Genomic DNA, 21,679 nt, shown 5'->3' with positions numbered 1-21,679 from the left:
CTTTGGACTCTGAAGCCAGATTTTTTTTTAAAGGATATCAATACAAAGTTTATTTTATTGCAATGCAAGCTGACCTCGGAAGGCGACTATGGATTCCTTTAAGTGTAACGATTTTTTGTTTTTGAATATACAAAGACGGCCGAGATGTGTAGCTAACTTTGGTTCCATTTCACTGGTATTCATGAAAATTTTGAAAATAAAGTGAAACAATGGAACAGTTTTTAAAGTGACACAATATAGTGCTTCATCAGAGAACATTGATGATCGAGAAACAACCAGAAGATTTGGAGAAAATAAAATCACATGATGAAATCATGAAGTCCAAACGAAAAACCGGTCATTTTGCAGACAATATGATCGTTAACATGGATGAAACTCTCGCAAACTTTGATCGCAATCCTGGATGGATTGACGACAAGATGGGGGTCAGAAGTGTGAGAATTAGCAAGACCAGTGCAGATTTGAAAAAATCTGACTTTTGTCTTTGAAGTTTCTGCTTCACCTGATGCGTTGCCTCTAACAATTTTTCAGGGTATGAAAAAGCTAAAAAAAATATTCATGTACCAAAAGAATGGATTGTACATGTGCAGGGCAAGGGTTGTGTTGATGAGATGCTGCTGTAGTGGATTAAAGAGTTTTATCTCAAGTACACAGTTCTCTGTTTTTAAAATAAAATTTCAGTTGGAGTGCATTTTTTGACGTGTAATTTTCGAATGATTTAAAAGGTGTCCCACAACTTACGACAAAAAAAAACGATGTGTCCCAAGACATACAGTGCACAAAAAAATTACTTTTAAAATCAATTTATGGTGTCCCAACAAATACAGTGTCCCAACATATACAGTAAATACAGTAATCCATTCACTACAAACCATGACATTGGCAATCGATAATCACCACTGATATGGATGGACACTTGAAAGGATTAAGGTTCACAGTGGGAACATGGATTTCTGGAAAAAGATGGTACTGTATTGAAGACCTTTTGTCCTTTGAAGCGAAATGGTTCCATATACACTGTAGTCAGAAACCTGGTGATGTACAGAAATATAGCAGCACTTTTGTGTGTTGTGTTGCATCTTTAAGTCCCAACAGGAAAATATTTTGGTAATTGTGTGCTTAACTCATTAACCCCTGGAGGTTTTTGTCATGTTTGCCTGAAATGCAAGTAGGAAACACATTTTGGGGGCTATTTCTGAATACATTCTAATACACTGACTTCCAAGAGATTTCTGGTTAACCTAATGCCTAGTTGTGTTAGAAACATGGTTTTCATTGGCTATTTTGTTTGCGCATGAGCAGAAGGGTAACAGTTGGATTGTTTGTTTTTTTAAATAGATCCATCCTTTTCATATAGAGACCACTCTTTATTCCAAATGCCCATCTTATCCTATTTTTTTGCAAAGGTTCACCTGTCTTTGTGCAGTTCAGACCGGTCTGACATAGATCGGAGGCCAAAAAGTCTAGAATCCAGACACAAAATTGGATTCTGACCATGGACGAATTTTTGGTGGATAAATATCTGGTCCCAAAAATTACATTTTGCCCTTTGTATTTTGTAGTGCAACTGGAATGTCCAGACTATTTGGTATCATTGTAGAGCTACATCTGTCTACCTTTTTATAATACCACCCACTTTAGTGTATCACACATGACCTTGAAGCTATAGAGCTCAGAAGTAGGCTACTACCTCCTGACACGTAAACAAAATGCCAGATGTTTATGAGTTAAGGATGTCAGATTCTTTCACATCAAAAATGACCATTTAGTATTTAAATATATAAGGTTCTTATTGCATCAGTGAAAAAGTGAAGATTTGTCGATAGATGTATAGCTTTGAAAAATTCTGTGATTTAAATTAACTTGCCTTTCATCCAGGAGGGAACTACTAACCAGTGGTCATTGTTGAGGAACTCTGATGATGGAAGAATCACCATTGATGAAGTACATGGAGAGCTGAAAATTGAGCCCCTTAAAAAGGACGATGAAGGTCAATACAAATGTCAGGCTTCAAATGAGGCAGGTTCTGCAGAAGCCCAAGCAAGACTAGATGTTCAAGGTACACAGTTATTTTTATTCTGAACAGATTAAAATTAATGATATTGTGATAGCAGCCAGCTTTAAAAAAAAGTTCATATTTCAACAATGTACTGGCCAGATCAAATGCGATGGCTTGTCATCTCTCATCCATCTTTTTTCACAAGTTTGTTAATGTTTCTAATAAACAATTTGGGTGATTACCGTGAAGCTGAAACTGTAGTTTGAAATGAAAACGGTGTTAATCTGACAGCCGGGGTGGCCATGTCAAAAATCTTGTTAAATTTGTACTCCATATGACAGGAAGTTTGCGTTGACAATATTATTTTCACTCGGAGTCATTGTGTAACACCTGTTTGGTCCAAAATAAAAATGAAACCCCTCAACAAGCCAAAATGGCTACTAAGTGGCCATTTTGAAAATCTTATCACTAGTTCAGAAAGGACAGTCACATAGGGTTTCTTTAAGATTTGTATTATGCATTGTTGATCCAGAATGGAAATAATGCCAACCTAACATAAGGTATGGCATTAGTGTTAATGGTCTTGAACATCTTCCCCATTGAATGGATGGTTGTATCAACATGAGATTTTCACATTTCTTAGTTTCATTCGACCTTAATGAAATATGGCTAACAAGGTGATCAACTTGAAAACCTTATTGTCACAGATATAGGGTCATAGTGACATTGGGTTTGCACTAAAAACATTATGTGGTTGGATCCACGTGTGATTATTACTGACCATATTTTGATAAAATTTGGTAAATGGGCTTACATTGTCAAGATCTCTCTTGAGTAGAAGTACAAACTTTATGATTTGATTTTGCATCCGATGTATTGATCTCACAGTACTTGAGCAACTCTGTTTCTGATATTTTTATTAAACTTAGTAAATAGGCTGACATCATAAACATATATAATGCATTTTATTATGTGCAAGATCTGGGCAAATTAATGAGATATATATTTTCTGAATTTATCACATAGAACTGTATTTCTGACCCAATTTTAATAATTGTCAAGATATAGGATGATTGTTATTATTAGAGAGACATTCATATCATGAGGTGATCTTGCAACTGATATCTTCTACCACCTATGTTTTTTTATAATTGTAAATTGGTCCTTGATCAAATTTGGTTAATTGGCCTTTGATCAAACTTGGTAAATTGGCCTACGTCATCAAGAGTTTGGTTGAGTATTATTGTGAGTGAACTGATGCATATCAATCAGGTCAACTTGCATCCAGTTGGCCAAACGTGAACAATCCAGCAGCTGTTTTTTCAAAAAATAATTATTATTAGATTGTGATCAAACTTGCTAAATAGTCTTATAAATATATTACATGAGGTTTATTGTGAGCAAGATCCATGCATATTAATAAGGTAATTTTTCATCTGATTGACTAATCTTGATGCCACCATGGAAACGAAGTTTCAGTGCCTAAACTTTAAATAATAAATTAAAATTTGTAAATTTAATTTATATTGAAAAGAATTTTATGAATTACTGACCTTAAGCTTTGATTTATTTTTGATCATGAATGAGAAAAAAAACATACCCTGGAATAAAAATATTGACAAAAAACAGCATGAAACAAAAGTTCTTGTCATTTCCTTTAATATAAAATTTAGCATTACATGCCCTGAACTTATCATATTTAATGAATTAATTAAAGATTTTGGCATTTTGTTCATTTTCATAAGATCAAAATTGGGGACTGTAATGTAGTAAAAATGGAGGCAAGTAGAGAATTTTAACATCTTTCCTTACAGACTTGTAGAAAATTCAAGTTGAAAGAGAACTGCTTTCTTTTCAGTTCCTCCAGACATTATTGAGGTTCGTAATGCTACTGGAGAGGAGAATGGTGGAGCAGTTATTAGTTGCAAAGCTTCTGGGGATCCAGCACCAGAAATGAAGTGGAAACCAATTTATTCGGACACTTTCTATCCAGAAGGACAAAGTGGGGTAAGGCTTTTGCTCTATCACATATTTCTAGGCTGGAAAAAAACAGTCTCAGTACAAATTGATTACAGTCAACATTTACATGGAAAGATTGTTAATTGATGCTCATTTTTCATATAATAAACGATCAGTTCAATTTATAAATATATTAAAGGGTCGATACAGTCTAAATATAATAACAGGGTCATTACACTCTTCATAAATATATAATGCAGGGTCATTACACTCTTTCTGAATATAGTACAAGATTATTACAATTTCTCTAAATATTGTACATAATCAATAAACTCTTTCTAAATATAGTACAGGATCACTGCACTCTTGCTAAATATAGTACAGGATCACTACACTCTTTCTAAATATAGTACAGGATCACTACACTATTTCTAAATATAGTACAGGATCACTACACTCTTTCTAAATATAATATAGGATCACTACACTCTAAATATAGTACAGGATCACTACACTCTAATTATAATATAGGATCACTACATTATTTCTGAATATAGTACAGGATCACTACACTCTTTCTAAATATAATACAGGATCAGTACAATATTTATAAATATAGTACAAGATCACTACACTGTAGTACAGGATCACTGCACTCTTTCTAAATATAGTACAGGATCACTACACTCTTTCTAAATGTACAGAATCACTACACTCTTTCTAAATATAGTACATGATCACTAAACTCTTTCTAAATATAGTACAGAATCACTACACTGTTTCTAAATGTTATACAGAATCACTACATTCTTTATATAGTACATGATCACTATACTATAGTACAAGATCACTGTACTTGTTCTAAATATAGTACATAATCACTAAACTCTTTCTAAATATATTACATCATCACTACACTGTTTCTAAATATAGTACATGATCACTACTCTTTCTAAATATAGTACAGGATCAATACACTCTTTCTAAATATAATACAGGATCACTACAGTATTTCTGAATATAGTACAAGATCACTACACTATAGTACAGGATAACTTCACTCTTTCTAAATGTTGTACAGGATCACTACACTCTTTCTATATATAGTACAGGATCACTACACTGTAGTACAGGATGACTACTTCTAAATATAGTACATGATCACTACACTCTTTCTAAATATAACACAGGATCACTACAATATTTCTAAATATAGTACAACATCACTACACTCTATAGTACAGGATCACAGCACTCTTTGTAAATATAGTACATGATCACTACACTCTAAATATAGTACAAGATCAGTGCACTCTTTCTAAATATAGTACAGGATCACTACAATCTTTCTAAATATAGTACCGGATCATTACACTGTTTCTAAATATAGTACAGGTTCATTACACTTTCTAAATACCATATAATATAGCATCACTAGTCTTTCTAAATATAATAGATGATCAATGTAACCTTTCCCAATATATAAGATCAGATGCAATCTTTCTAAATATACATGTGCAATACAAATTTTCTATGTGTATAATACAGGTACAATACGATCTTTGTTAATGCAATACAGGGAAAATAGTCTTTTTAACTATAACAGACAGGCCATACAATCTTTTTGAGCGTAATCCAAGGGGAGTACTTTTAGACGGAATATAATAAAGGTACCTATATTTCTGTATATATTTCAATCATTCTGTATACAATACAGGTGCAGTAGTCTTTGGAAAATCTACCAATACAATCATGTAGAGTGAGAATGTTGTTCAACTTCTTTTTAACTTGGGATGAAGACCGTTAGACTACTGGATGATTAGACTGTAGGGTAGTTTTTAGGACTCTTTAGACTATGGAATGATTAGACTGGAGGGTGTGTTTTAGGACTCTTAGACTATAGGATGATTAGACTGGAGGGTATTTTTCAAAACTGTTAGTCTATGGCATCATTAGACTTAATGGTAGTTTTCAAGACTGTTAGACTATGTGATGATTCTTGAGGTTAATTTGCAAGACTGACTGTAGGATGATTAGACTGGAGGGTAGTTTTCAAGACTCTGAGACTATGGGATGATTAGACTGGAGGGTAGTTTTCAAGACTGTTAGACTATGGCATCATTAGACTGGAGAGGAGGTTTCAAGACTGTTATGCTATTGGATGATTATGGAAGGGATCTTAAGATTCTGACTGGAGGATGATTAGACTGGAGGGGAATTTTCAAGACTGTTAGACTATTGAATGATTTGACTGGAGGGGAGGTTTCAAAACTGTTAGACTATGGAATGATTCTGGATTGGATCTTTCAAGACTGACTGTAGGATAATCAGACTGGAAGGGAGGTTTCAAGACTCTTAGATTATGGGATGATTAGACTTTAGATGTTTCAAGATCAGCACTGGTTTTATATCTGGATTCTTAAATTATATTGTGGCATTCTACGCACGTTCTGTTAATAGTTATGGGTGGGGTGCTCCCAATATTTATTTGAATTACTATGGAATTCCCACCCTGGCTCGTTTTTGTAGGAAGTGAAATTAGTGATAGAGAGAGGCAAAGCTCCGAGCCCCCAGTCAGCAATACCGACAATTAAATTATAAGAACACAAAGGTGAAATTCAAAAGAATAACGATTTAATACAATTTAAACGATATTAATTTCTCAACCAATCTTTTTCCGCTCGACCATGTAACAACCTATTTCATCACATGATTATAGTGTAAGATGGCTTTCCCCTGTACTTGGTTTCTACTCATCTGTGCTCTACTCTGCTAATTCCTTTTCTCCTTCGGGCATTTTCCGTACTGCGATTCTTCCTATCAGCTTCCCCTTTTGTCTCCTTTTCTCCTTCTCCTCCTCTCTCTCTTTCTCCAGCAACTAGGCTTGTTCTCTGCCTACTGCCTTGTTCTATCCTGTCTCTCTGAGACTCGGGACTTGACTACCCGGTAGTTCTGTTCCCAAAAGCTTCCTGCGAAAACACAAGGACGTTAGCATGTCTCGTTAGCCACCTCGCTCATACTAAATCAGCAATCAGTCATCAGATAGAGGCTATCTACATCTTTGGTCACACATTCGTGCACATCGAAAACCACACACGTTCTTATAGAAAACAACATTGCAAAAAGAGCGGTATCCTACTTATCATACAGACATCGCAAAATTGCGTCACATCAATGTATTCTTAATCTCATTATTCTGAACAATATCACAACAATCAGGCGCATTTCTGTACATTACACTCCCACAAGTGTACACAAATATTCAAATATCCATATTATTTAAATTTACACACTGCAACCATTTCCAAAGTTACAATTTAATTCAACAATTGCAAAATCTAGAACATCATGTAAATAAATACACTAGTTTACTTCGAAGTAACCAGATAGTGAATTACACTATTAATTCTGACTACGAGCTAGCAATCTACATAATCATAGCTCATTTCTCAAGTATGCATGTAAATTAAACAATACAAAGGTAATTCTACATACTAACAATTCTAGTAAGTAAATATACTTACTGCACATAATTACAATTACAATGCCGTAACATTCTGCAACATTCAAGCAAATAACTCACTGACCTTTACGAAGCTTTCTGTCCTTGAATATACCAAGGTTTCTTTTCCCACCAGTTCATGAGTGGCTTCCTCGGAGTTATTGCTACAACTTCTCAGCATGATGCTTCACAATGTCTAATTCGTTCCCAGCCCAAATGACTGTTAAATTCTGGTTCGAATTGATGGCAAAACCCTTCCGCAGTTCCTATTGGATATCATTTCTACCCCAGTCGGAATAGTTTAACAGACGAGCGTCAGGCCATCTGTCAAAGCGGGGAGATTTACAACAGCATCGGGGTCCTTTGTTCTTAGAACAAAGCTTCCAATGTCTACATGTTAGTTTTGACACCTAACGATGTGGGCTCATTTACAACACGAATCGCTACAATAGACGCAGGGTCTATATACACACGGCGCTAACCCATTCCTTTGTTCCTGACTTACATAATCGCGGGCAGGCAAACGTGACATCTATGCATCACACCTTGTTACTAAAAATGAAGCACCTAAATCTAAATTTTTTACAATGTTTCCATTAAAAGAAATGTTAAAAGGTCAGGAAGACTCTGACATACTAAGGTTTAAAACACTTTCGTCGTCAGGTTCAAGACATTTTTCTCCAGTTTCTTTTTTTATTTTAGATGCATTGATGAGTAGAAGTTGCTTGTTCTGTGCACTGATTTGATTCACTATCAGAACAAGTTTCTCTCACTCATCTCGATGAAACATTTAGTTTTACATAGACTGATTTATTTTTAAATTCTGAAGTGCAAGCCCATCATTGGATGAAACTAATTTCTCCTAAAGAAGATGTTGAAAAAATGTTTTTGTTTCATTATTTATTGCCTGTAAGTAACATCAACATTTATTAGTCACCAGTATTTATGTGTAGATCGTCTGTTACTAAGATAAAAAAAGGCTGCTGGATTTGCCTCTCTATACATAAATGCAGAATAATCATTCTAGAATTTTCATTTTTCCGCTTAAATTGGTATTAGGTAAGACCCATCCATTAAAATGCTATTTGTTTTTCTATTTTTTTAAAGGATATTTCAGTAACCCTTATCAAGGATCAGGTCAACCATGAGTCCACTGCACAGCTGAGGTTTACAAACTTGAAGCCTTCTCACATGGGTGATTACACCTGCCAAGCCCATAATAATGCTGGGGATGACACTGGCTATGGTCATCTGAGTGTCCGTTGTAAGTTAGATTCTATTTTAGGACTTAAAGAAATGTCACTCCACTTCAGTGCATTAATGATCTTTTTCATTTGATTGGTTTTGTCAGTACATTTCCAAGATTTGTAATTTACCAGGAATGGGGTGGGGGGGTGGGAATCGTGGTTGATGCTGACCATGAAAAGCTTTTTCACTGTTGCAAATATTAATCCAAGTTTTGGGAAAAATTGGAACTTTTCAGCTGCCACATGATCACAGAGTATACATATTTTAGTCATAAATAATTGAAGTGTCCTTGAGTTAAATTGATGAAGTTCCTACTAAAAGCTGATAGGTTGTGCTTCAGTCATTTGAGGTATGGTTGCTGTATGAATCATTTGGGTAGTCTCCCTTAAAGTATTGTTATAGTTAATCCAATCACTAAGGCAGTTGGTTTGGTCAAGTAGGCTGGTTACTTCATAGTCAGCTGCATATTGGTATCATTTCTTGTGCAGAAGGGATGAAGACCAGTCTAGTGCCACACTGTGCTAACAAGTTTTCATCTTTGATTGACCCATTGGAGATTTGTGCTTAAACACTAAGAACATGTTTTCAGATCTAAGATATTCCTGAGCATGTTTGCCCCAACAACTCTGAACAAAAGAAATGATGGATCAACATTCAACATCTTCTGCCATCTTTAGTTGTGAAGAAGGCTGTTGATGGATCCCAGATATGTCTTGACAGTGGAGAATTCGTAATTGGGTCAAGAACCTTGTGGCATCTTTAAAAAAAGATAATACAACTTGTATTCCCCAGTTCCCCTTCTGTAAGCAGATTACTGATAATCTCTACTTATTCAGTGAGAACAGTGTTAAGCATGATCTTCACTAGTAACCTTTGCCACCACTCGTACAACCATGTAATCTTTACAGTGAATTGAACAATTAGACCTTGCTAAATCCATAGAAATCTACTGAGTGCAGAATTCCACACACTGGCATTCATCACAAGGAATGCATTAAACATACATTCCATAGCCAGATTCCATTGAAAGTAGATGTTTAGGTATCAACCAGAAGCAAATATCTCTTTTAAAAAAAATGAAAATGAAATAAGCATGATTTGCCTCGAAGAGGCCCTTTGTGAGCTTGTGGAAAACTTGTAATTTATATAAAATACAGTTATTGGTATCATCCATAACCTCCAGTCTTCTCCACGGGAGATAATTGCTGATGCATGGACAGTCAAATGAGGCAGTGTTTATCAGGACTTCAGCAGAAAAGTGCTATTGAAAGTTCAAGTTTTCCTTTTGAATATGCTTCCTGATCACATTAATACTATCTCCCAAATCCAGCCCTCCCAAATAAACAAAATTTGTCTTTTTTTGTCTATATTATATAGACAAATAGGAAATAATCTTGCCCATTACCTCCCTTTTCCACTAGCATGTGGTGCTAGTAGTACGTTTCTGCTGTGAACTGACAATACATTGTTCACATTGCCTCCGAAAATCTGTTGGAAATTTATCCTGTCCATTGAGAATTTTGTTATTTTCAGATATATTAAGTATTATTTGACAAATGGTATATATTGTTTCATTTTAATTTTGACCATAATTGTTTGCAGTTTTTAACCTATACAGACATAGTTTCTGCATTCTCAGACTGCATGGTTCTGTATTGGAACATTGTAATAGAACCTGTTATGGTTTGTGCTTGCACGCACTATCTGTTTATCACCCCTTGTATAGTTGGTGTCTCAGGCATTGTTAAAGCAGATAAACTATTAATTTCTTATTTCTTTCCTTTTTTGTCATTTAACAATTTGATGAAGTATGTTAAATGCATGAGATTCAAACACACCAAGGATTCTCATGACTTGTGCTGCCTGTACAAAGAGGTACTTGCAGCATGTGTGCAGTTAGACAGATACTAGATGGTGGATAGTGATAAGGAAAACTGCAAAATTTGGAAAATCGAACACCAAGAGTACTGACGTTTTGAGCATTGACCCTAATACTGTGTCTTTGGCCAGCCTGGTGGGGGATGGCATTGGGTCCCTTACCCCAAAAAAGATATGTATAACCTAATGATACTGTTATATGTAGGGAAATGGAGGAAATGCGACTACTCCACCATCTACATCATCTCTTAACCCTTTACCTCATAGAGTGTATGTTTTTCTAGGCAGTCTATATAGTGTACTAAAGTTACATAGTGCAGTGCATTTAACTCTATACACATAGGCCTGCCTGTTGAATTAGAGCAGTATATGTTACATTTGACATCAATTTTAAACATGTAACATTTCTTTTTTACACATTTATTATGTTTAGAAAAATAATTAGAAGTAAAATCTGATCATTATGTCTATATAATTACTTTTCACAGAAGAATTTTTATGTGTTTTAAAATCTTAACAAACTCGTTCACCATCAAGCCATTGAAGTTGTGACCAACCATCCCTGGCATTTCTCATACTCAAAATTTACCATTTCTTTGTTTATGTCTGCATCACTAAATCATCTGCATTTGATAAATTATAAAAACTCTGTGTTGCCTACATCAATATCAGAACTTTTAACTAAGTTATTGAAGCTTTCATAGTAGTGATTTTAATTGTGTAAACTCCAAGAAAGTACTGAACTAAATGCAAGGCCTCCATTTTGGAGAGTGGATCCGACCCCATTACTTTAAATAGCAGATTACCAGTAGAGTTTAAATAGCAACTTCGTGAGCAGGCATAATGGTCATTCAAATCAGTCATGTAGTATCTAATAGGGGATTTTCCCCAAAGGAGATGCTATGAAAACCATCTCAAAATGGCTGATATTTACAGTGGGCGTCCAAAGACGCCTCCATGAGAATGGTTTAGAGGCATCCAAAGGCACTTCCATGTGAATTGGGTTGAGGCGTTCAAAGGTGCTTCATTGAGAATCGGGTAGAGGTGTACAAGGGTGCTTACATGAGGTAAAGAATTAAGTTAGAAATACATTGATTCGTTCAAATTTTTCCTAATCCTTCCATTTTCTGTTTTCTTCGAGAATTGAAACATTTTGGGTGAGTTTCCATCAAATTCTATGCATCCCAGTTGCACAAGTCCCTCCACATATCTGAGCATCACCTTAGTGATTGTAAGTCTGAGTACATGGGGTTAATACAAACTTGAATGAGCCATGCCATCTAGACCCACATCAGTTTTGATGCTCTATTGGCTACCAATCATACCTTCCAGCCATCTGCCTCTAGGTTCTTACCATTCAGTGTCTGTATGGCTTCTGTATCTTGCTGTGCTAGGCCTCCATAAATACAGCGATGGAACATTACGATTGCCAAGGATCATATTGATGGATCGATCCATCCACCTAATATTACCAGTACTTGGGTATCGTAGCCTCAAGCACAGCTCTCCATATGCATGAACGATACATACTGATTTTGGTTTTACAAGTTGTCCATACTGATTCGATGTCTACGTCTTGATGATACAGCTAGCCATTTGCTCCTGGCTTACCCTCTTGGTCGCTACTGAGACAGTCTTACAAATGAATGCCATTCTTATCAGGAATGTATTATCCAGATATCAGTCTTGATCCCTGCCATTCATGCACAGAGTTGGACAGTAAACCTGATGGTGGTTCACACAGATCCCTGCCATTCATACACAGAGTGGAACAAAAAACCTGATGGTGGTTCACACAGATCCCTGCCATTCATACACAGAGTTGGACAGTAAACCTGATGGTGGTTCACACTCAGATCCCTGCCATTCATACACAGAGTTGGACAATAAACCTGATGGTGGTTCACACAGATCCCTGTCATTCATACACAAAGTTGGACAATAAACCTGACGGTGGTTCACTCAGATCCCTGCCATTCATACACAGATTTGGACAATAAACCTGATGGTGGTTCACACAGATCCCTGTCATTCATACACAAAGTTGGACAATAAACCTGATGGTGGTTCACTCAGATCCCTGCCATTCATACACAGAGTTGGACAATAAACCTGATGGTGGTTCACACAGATCCCTGTCATTCATACACAAAGTTGGACAATAAACCTGACGGTGGTTCACTCAGATCCCACTACGGAGTAGACTGAGTATAGCTTTAAGGTGTCAGTAAAGGAAATGTTGTTGTTGTTGTTATTATTGTTCTAGGGTTTAACGCATTTTTCAGCACAAGATAGGCTATACATGGCGGCTAGTATTACTGGTGGAGGAAGAATCCTTGCAAACCCAAGGAAGAAGCACTGACCCATGAGAAGCTACTAGCAGTCTTTCCCATGTACCCACGCTAGCCAAGCCTTGGACTCAAACCCACGCAGACAGAGGTGAGATGGCAGTGATCCGGAACAGTGAACCCTTTAGACCACTCGGCCACTCGGGGCCCCAGTAAAGGAAATGTATTGCTGTGTTACTGAACTCAAAATGTCTGCCACCCCCTTCTCTTCCATACCAGGATGATGCCGCTGTCGATATTGATGATGAGGTCCAAAGCCTTTTTTCTGAGAGTCATTTATCAGTGTCCATTGCATTTTGCTAGTACAAGACCAATTCCGACACCTTCTCTCCAGATCTCGCGGCATTAGACAAGAACTATGCTGCGGACAATCAGACTTCACCAGCATACTTTAAGATGGATGAATCATTCTGCACACCACTTTAAGGCATCTTCACAAAATAGTTGCCACATCTTTGTTGATGGACTTCATGTCTCAGGCAGTTTTCAAGCTTGCAGAAAAGGTCAGCTATGAGCATACCTGGGAGTGATTGGCTGTAATATCAGAGGTAATTAACTGCCACTAAACTTGACCCAGTTTGATGGGATGCATCATTATGCTTAACCACACTCAATCCACATCAAGCTCTGACCCTGTGTGACGGGATGCATGTTTATGCTTAGCCAGACTCAATTCACATCAAGCGCCGACCCTGTGTGATGGGATGCATGACGGGATGCGTGCTTATGCTTAACCACACTCAATCCACATCAAGCGCTGACCCTGTGTGATGGGATGCATGTGTATGCTTAACCAGACTCAATCCACATCAAGCGCTGACCCTGTGTGATGGGATGCATGTGTATGCTTAACCAGACTCAATCCACATCAAGTGCTGACCCTGTGTGATGGGATGCATGACGGGATGCGTGCTTATGCTTAACCACACTCAATCCACATCAAGCGCTGACCCAGTGTGATGGGATGCATGTGTATGCTTAACCAGACTCAATCCACATCAAGTGCTGACCCAGTGTGATGGGATGCATTCTTAACCACACTCAATCCACATCAAGCGCTGACCCTGTGCACCACTCTGTTCAGATCACCTCTGCTGTTGAGTGCCAAGATTGGGGATGTGTGGAGGCAGGCAGTCCATGAACTACCCCTTCACCTCTCTGTACAGTCACCATCACCTTTTTAATTTTTGCCATCCAATTCACCCTCAAAGGCATGATGAAAGGAGATGAAGTGATATATGATCATTTGATGCTCATTCAAAAATCAGCCATCATCACAATCCTATACATGGAGACAATATGTTAACCAGTCTCAAAGGCAATCATATTCAGGGGGGTAGGAAAGAAAGTTTATTTACTCTAAAGCCTCAGCTTTTTCACTGTTGACTTGTGTCCTTGACCTCCTGCAGACATCAATTCTTTAGGCACAAGACTGTTGCTTTTCATACAGTGTTGGATCGGTCTCTTTCCACCAGGTGAGTGGGCAATCTGAATTGTCTGCAAGGGGGCCTCCAATCTTGTTTTGCCAACAGTCCCCATTTGTCCTTTAAATTCCTGACAGAATTATTGTCCAACTCAGTTAAAGTACACACTTTTGCGGCAAGATATCAACCACTCATTGAGAAGCAGGCAGTGGAGGTAATTCATAATCCCCAATCTCCGGAGTTTAGTTTCAAGAAGTTTTGGGTCATGAAGGCCATTGGGAGAACTGAAACTTTTCCTATAAGCTATTATTAGCTTTTTCTTAAACTGGTGAAAGACTCTTGTTTGCCAGCAGAAATTGGTGAGGAATGTTTTCTGTACATACTCTATGTGATGTTTACTAAAAGTGTAAATAGACGATGCTTATAATTTTGGTCAAATAAAATTTCCTTCAGTAAGCACATGCAACCTGCATTTTACCTTTAATTTTTGCCACCTTTTTGGGTGTCATTTTGGTGTGCCAATTAATACATTACAGAATCTCTAATGATTTCCAAACTCTAACTGCAGCATTAATAGGTCCTTGTCATTATGCCTCTGCATCCTTTGCCAAAAAATATTTAAAAAATCTCTTTTAAAAATACATTTTCACAACCACCACTAATTGTGACAGCACTGTAGAAGAGCTCATCATTAAGGAGAGAAAGAAATAGTATTTAATTAGTAATATCATTGAATATTAAATGATAATTTAATGATCTAGAAAAATATGTGTATTTATATAGATCTTGAATGGAAGTGAAACTGCCATTGAAAACGTTGAATTTTGCACTTTATTCTCTGTGAGATGTCACTTTTAACCCTAGTTTCATGTAATCCAACAGAATGAATAATTTACTTAAAGCATAGTTAATGCAAGCATTTATTCTTCTGATTACGGGTCAGATAAATTCGTGTTAAAATTGAAATCCTCCTAATGGTGTTTGAGCTTGTACTGGTTTCTATATTTTAACCATTCAAGTAACCATTGTTGGTATTTTTACTACTTCAGACCATTTATTTCTGTATTGCAGATGCTGCTAAATTCAATAACCAGCCTCAGGGTCCATTTTACAACTGGTATGGAAATGACAAAGGAAATGTCACCTGTGTTGTGAATGGGAATCCTCTGCCTGTAGTGCAGTGGTTCAAGGGAGGTAACCAAATTGCAGGACAGGCTTTATACACAATAAAAAACATTGAAGATAAAGACAAGTTCCAGATCACCAGCATCTTACTTGTAAGTACCTTTGCTTATGATCTGACTTTTGAGTATGGATAGCTGCAGTTTGAAGAAGAAATCTATGTACATTTTCTTATTTATTTGCTTTTTGCAAAGATATTGGAGGACATAGTATCAACATTGTAATATGTACGATAGTCACACTTTCATTTTAACTTGATGGTAGTGAAATAATTATGGGATTAAAGGATCAAAACAAAATGGTATTCTTATACATCATCAACAGAATTTGTGTCACATATCACATGGGGTTGGTATCCTCAAGGTCAGGGTCATACTTCTTTAGTATAGATTTTCCATTACAATTAATTTTCAGTTCCTTTTGAGATTAAGGAATGAAACTTGGTATACCAGTACATCAACATTAAAAAATGTGTCATGTATCATTTTGGTGAATGACACAGCTGACTTTTAAATATTTTCTTGCTTTTCTTCTGCTCAGTAACTTGCAGACCATTTGAAATTATGGGATGAAAGTCTGTATACTTTTACGTTCTCATAAGATGGTGTATCATGAACCACTTTGGGGGTCCAGTCTTTTCAGGTCAAGGTCACAGGTCAGTATTTGAGAATAGCAATGGAACTTGATATTGTAAATACATTATTTTTTGCAGGTGTGTTGCATAGAACCATAGAGGGTCAAATATTTCATCATACTTTCCATTATGCTTTATAGAACTGTGTTAGATTAATGGATACAACTTGGTATACTCTTACATCATTATTATGGGCCCCAAGTGGTCTGAAGTGCTCACCATTCTGGATCATTGCCATCTCACCTCTGTCTGTGTCTGTTCGAGGCTCAGGTTTTGCCATTTTGAGCTATCTACAGAGCATTATTGGTAGATATGTGTTCAGTTTATGCCCAACACCATGAAAATTAAACAACAGGGTAGAGGGGTGGGGATGGCAAAAATATGAATAAGAAGAAATTCCAGTTATATAAAACTCGAACCAAACCGATGTATACTACTGGAGGTTATGTCTAATTGTACATCAAATACAATCATGTCTACCGCAGATACCAATTTCACAACCAAATTAGCATAACAGTAGGCATTTCTTCTGAATTACAAAAGATGATGATATAATGGATTTATGGAGAAATTAACCATAGCTGCCAAATGGCAGAAAAAGCACATAAGCATATACTGACTGGACCCACTATTTTTATCTTTGTTTATTACTGCTTTGAACTGCACTAGTCCAAAATTTGTTCTTTTGACTCGTGTAAGCTTATTGCAAAGATTCACTTCCATTTTCCCTCTCTCGTTGTGGGTTCGAGTCTCTGACTCGGTCAGTGTTGGTATGTAAGAAAGGTCAGTAACTTCACTTTGATCGCCTTTTGGGTGAGAATTAGCATCTTGCAAAATATTGCACCCTATTGGAAAATGAGGTCTCTTTGGTCTGTATTTTATGTTCTATTGCAAAATGAGGTCTCAGACCTGTATTTTATGCTTCTGTGACTTTGTTACAGTTTGTGTTTTAAGTAAATTTATTGGGTGCTGTTTTTGTTTGAATCATGAAACTTGAATATTGATTGCGATGCAATTTGTACTTCCTGAATGGCAGGTCACTATGAGTTACATATTAAGCTTTGTTAACATCATGTATTTGCATTTAGTTCATGTTCACATAGATTCATGCTATGTCCACACAATACTGGCTACTATAGTATGTCCTTGGGCAAGGAATTTTAAATGCTATGTCCACACAATACTGGGTAGTATGGTATGTCCTTGGGCAAGGAACTTTAAAGCTATGTCCACACAATACTGGCTGCTATGGTATTTCCTTGGGCAAGGAACTTTAAATGCTATGTCCACACAATATTGGCTACTATGGTATGTCCTTGGACAAGGAACTTTATAAATGCTATGTCCACACAATACTGACTACTTTGGTATGTCCTTGGACAAGGAACTTTAAAGCTATGTCCACACAATATTGGCTACTATGGTATGTCCTTGGGCAAGGAATTTTAAATGCTATGTCCATACAATACTGGCTAGTATGGTATGTCCTTGGGCAAGGAACTTTAAAGCTATGTCCACACAATATTGGCTGCTATGGTATTTCCTTGGGCAAGGAACTTTAAATGCTATGTCCACACAATATTGGCTACTATGGTACGTCCTTGGACAAGGAACTTTAAATGCTATGTCCACACAATACTGACTACTATGGTATGTCCTTGGACAAGGAACGTTAAAGCTATGTCCACACAATATTGGCTACTATGGTATGTCCTTGGACAAGGAAATTTAAATGCTATGTCCACACAAGACTGGCTACTATGGTATGTCCATGGGCAAGGAACTTTAAATGCTATGTCCACACAATATTGGCTACTATGGTATGTCCTTGGGCAAGGAATTTTAAATGCTATGTCCATACAATACTGGCTAGTATGGTATGTCCTTGGGCAAGGAACTTTAAAGCTATGTCCACACAATATTGGCTGCTATGGTATTTCCTTGGGCAAGGAACTTTAAATGCTATGTCCACACAATATTGGCTACTATGGTACGTCCTTGGACAAGGAACTTTAAATGCTATGTCCACACAATACTGACTACTATGGTATGTCCTTGGACAAGGAACGTTAAAGCTATGTCCACACAATATTGGCTACTATGGTATGTCCTTGGACAAGGAAATTTAAATGCTATGTCCACACAAGACTGGCTACTATGGTATGTCCATGGGCAAGGAACTTTAAATGCTATGTCCACACAATATTGGCTACTATGGTATGTCCTTGGACAAGGAACTTTAAATGCTATATCCACACAATACTGGCTACTATGGTATGTCCTTGGACAAGGAACTTTAAATGCAATGTCCACACAATACTGGCTACTATGGTATGTCCTTGGACAAGGAACTTTAAATGCTATGTCCACACAATATTGGCTACTATGGTATGTCCTTGGGCAAGGAACTTTAAAGCTATGTCCACACAATATTGGCTACTATGGTATGTCCTTGGGCAAGGAACTTTAAAGCTATGTCCACACAATATTGGCTACTATGGTATGTCCTTGGACAAGAAACTTTAAAGCTATGTCCACACAATTTTGGCTAGTATGGTATGTCCTTGGGCAAGGAACTTTAAAGCTATGTCCACACAATACTGGCTACTATGGTATGTCCATGGACAAGGAACTTTAAATGCTATGTCCACACAATATTGGCTACTATGGTATGTCCTTGGGCAAGGAACTTTAAAGCTATGTCCACACAATATTGGCTACTATGGTATGTCCTTGGGCAAGGAACTTTAAAGCTATGTCCACACAATATTGGCTACTATGGTATGTCCTTGGACAAGGAACTTTAAAGCTATGTCCACACAATTTTGGCTAGTATGGTATGTCCTTGGGCAAGGAACTTTAAAGCTATGTCCACACAATACTGGCTACTATGGTATGTCCATGGGCAAGGAACTTTAAATGCTATGTCCACACAATATTGGCTGCTATGGTATTTCCTTGGACAAGGAACTTTAAATGCTATGTCCACACAATATATTTGCTACTATGGTATGTCCTTGGACAAGGAACTTTAAATGCTATGTCCACACAATACTGACTACTATGGTATGTCCTTGGACAAGGAACTTTAAAGCTATGTCCACACAATATTGGCTACTATGGTATGTCCTTGGACAAGGAACTTTAAATGCTATGTCCACACAAGACTGGCTACTATGGTATGTCCATGGGCAAGGAACTTTAAATGCTATGTCCACACAATATTGGCTACTATGGTATGTCCTTGGACAAGGAACTTTAAATGCTATATCCACACAATACTGGCTACTATGGTATGTCCTTGGACAAGGAACTTTAAATGCTATATCCACACAATACTGGCTACTATGGTATGTCCTTGGACAAGGAACTTTAAATGCAATGTCCACACAATACTGGCTACTAAGGTATGTCCTTGGACAAGGAACTTTAAATGCAATGTCCACACAAGATTGGCTACTATGGTATGTCCTTGGACAAGGAACTTTAAATGCTATGTCCACACAATATTGGCTACTATGGTATGTCCTTGGGCAAGGAACTTTAAAGCTATGTCCACACAATATTGGCTACTATGGTATGGCCTTGGGCAAGGAACTTTAAAGCTATGTCCACACAAGATTGGCTACTATGGTATGTCCTTGGACAAGGAACTTTAAAGCTATGTCCACACAATTTTGGCTAGTATGGTATGTCCTTGGGCAAGGAACTTTAAAGCTATATCCACACAATATTGGCTCCTATGGTATGTCCATGGGCAAGGAACTTTAAATGCTATGTCCACACAATATTGGCTGCTATGGTATTTCCTTGGGCAAGGAACTTTAAATGCTATGTCCACACAATATTGGCTACTATGGTATGTCCTTGGACAAGGAACTTTAAATGCTATGTCCACACAATACTGACTACTATGGTATGTCCTTGGACAAGGAACTTTAAATGCTATGTCCACACAATATTGGCTACTATGGTATGTCCTTGGGCAAGGAACTTTAAAGCTATGTCCACACAATACTGGCTACTATGGTATGTCCTTGGACAAGGAACTTTAAATGCTATATCCACACAATACTGGCTACTATGGTATGTCCTTGGACAAGGAACTTTAAATGCTATATCCACACAATACTGGCTACTATGGTATGTCCTTGGACAAGGAACTTTAAATGCAATGTCCACACAAGATTGGCTAGTATGGTATGTCCTTGGACAAGGAACTTTAAATGCTGTGTCCACACAATATTGGCTACTATGGTATGTCCTTGGGCAAGGAACTTTAAATGCTACGTCCACACAATATTGGCTACTATGGTATGTCCTTGGACAAGGAACTTTAAATGCAGTGTCCACACAAGATTGGCTAGTATGGTATGTCCTTGGGCAAGGAACTTTAAAGCTATGTCCACACAATATTGGCTACTATGGTATGTCCTTGGACAAGGAACTTTAAATGCTATGTCCACACAATATTGGCTACTATGGTATGTCCTTGGGCAAGGAACTTTAAATGCTATGTCCACACAATATTGGCTACTATGGTATGTCCTTGGGCAAGGAACTTTAAAGCTATGTCCTCACAATACTGGCTACTATGGTATGACCTTGGACAAGGAACTTTAAATGCTATATCCACACAATACTGGCTACTATGGTATGTCCATGGGCAAGGAACCTGAAATGCCATGTCCACACAAGACTGGCTACAATGGTATATCCTTGGGCAAGGAACTTTAAATGCTATATCCACATAATATTGTCTAGTGCCACTCATAAGGTTAATTGTAAGGATTAAATATTGCCCCCAAATTGTCAAGATTTTGTTGTCAGAAACACTTGGTCTGAATTTATGTTCTGCATGACAGTACAGGCTTCATTGAGGTGAGCGCTGAAATTGTTGATAATGCTCTGGTTGAATTTATCTGTTGTACTTTATATTCTGATTGATAAGAATTAATCTTTTTGAGATCAAAGGATGAAACTTGGTATATTGATAAGAATTAATCTTTTGGAGATCAAGGGAAAAAACTTGGTATAATGGTAAGAATTAATCTTTTGGAGATCAAGGGAAAAAACTTGGTATAATGGTAAGAATTAATCTTTTGGAGATCAAAGGATGAAACTTGGTATAATGGTAAGAATTAATCTTTTGGAGATCAAAGGATGAAACTTGGTATAATGGTAAGAATTAATCTTTTGGAGATCAAAGGATGAAACTTGATATAATGGTAAGAATTAATCTTTTGGAGATCAAAGGATGAAACTTGGTATAATGGTAAGAATTAATCTTTTGGAGATCAAGGGATGAAACTTGGTATAATGGTAAGAATTAATCTTTTGGAGATCAAAGGATGAAACTTGATATAATGGTAAGAATTAATCTTTTGGAGATCAAAGGATGAAACTTGATATGTTGATACTTATATATCATTATCAGAAGTACTGCTGTTTATCTCGAAGGTCACATGTTATTTTAGGTTTTGACATAACTCCTTTCATTCAGCA

General features: G+C 37.0%; 1 protein-coding gene across 5 annotated transcripts in view; it reads left to right on the top strand.

Annotated features, from left to right (window-relative positions):
• Nucleotides 1-21,679, top strand: part of LOC149793042 (neural cell adhesion molecule 2-like) — a 166,735-nt gene that overhangs the window by 67,536 nt on the left and 77,520 nt on the right. For all 5 annotated transcript variants that reach the window (XR_016422704.1, XR_016422703.1, XM_089966936.1 and 2 more), the window contains exons 7-10: nucleotides 1,879-2,059; nucleotides 3,858-4,006; nucleotides 8,568-8,724; nucleotides 15,430-15,635. Coding sequence is in view for 3 of the 5 variants with exons in the window: in XM_089966936.1 (XP_089823062.1) it covers nucleotides 1,879-2,059; nucleotides 3,858-4,006; nucleotides 8,568-8,724; nucleotides 15,430-15,635 (693 nt within the window). In the remaining 2 variants the exon portion in view is untranslated. The remainder of the gene's footprint in view (nucleotides 1-1,878; nucleotides 2,060-3,857; nucleotides 4,007-8,567; nucleotides 8,725-15,429; nucleotides 15,636-21,679) is intronic.

Source organism: Sinohyriopsis cumingii, chromosome 8, assembly GCF_028554795.1.
Source record: "Sinohyriopsis cumingii isolate HCF-2022 chromosome 8, ASM2855479v2, whole genome shotgun sequence".
NCBI classification, from domain to species: Eukaryota; Metazoa; Mollusca; class Bivalvia; order Unionida; family Unionidae; genus Sinohyriopsis; species Sinohyriopsis cumingii.
Note: the sequence above shows the minus strand (reverse complement) of the source record. Positions and strands in the feature narration are given on the sequence as shown.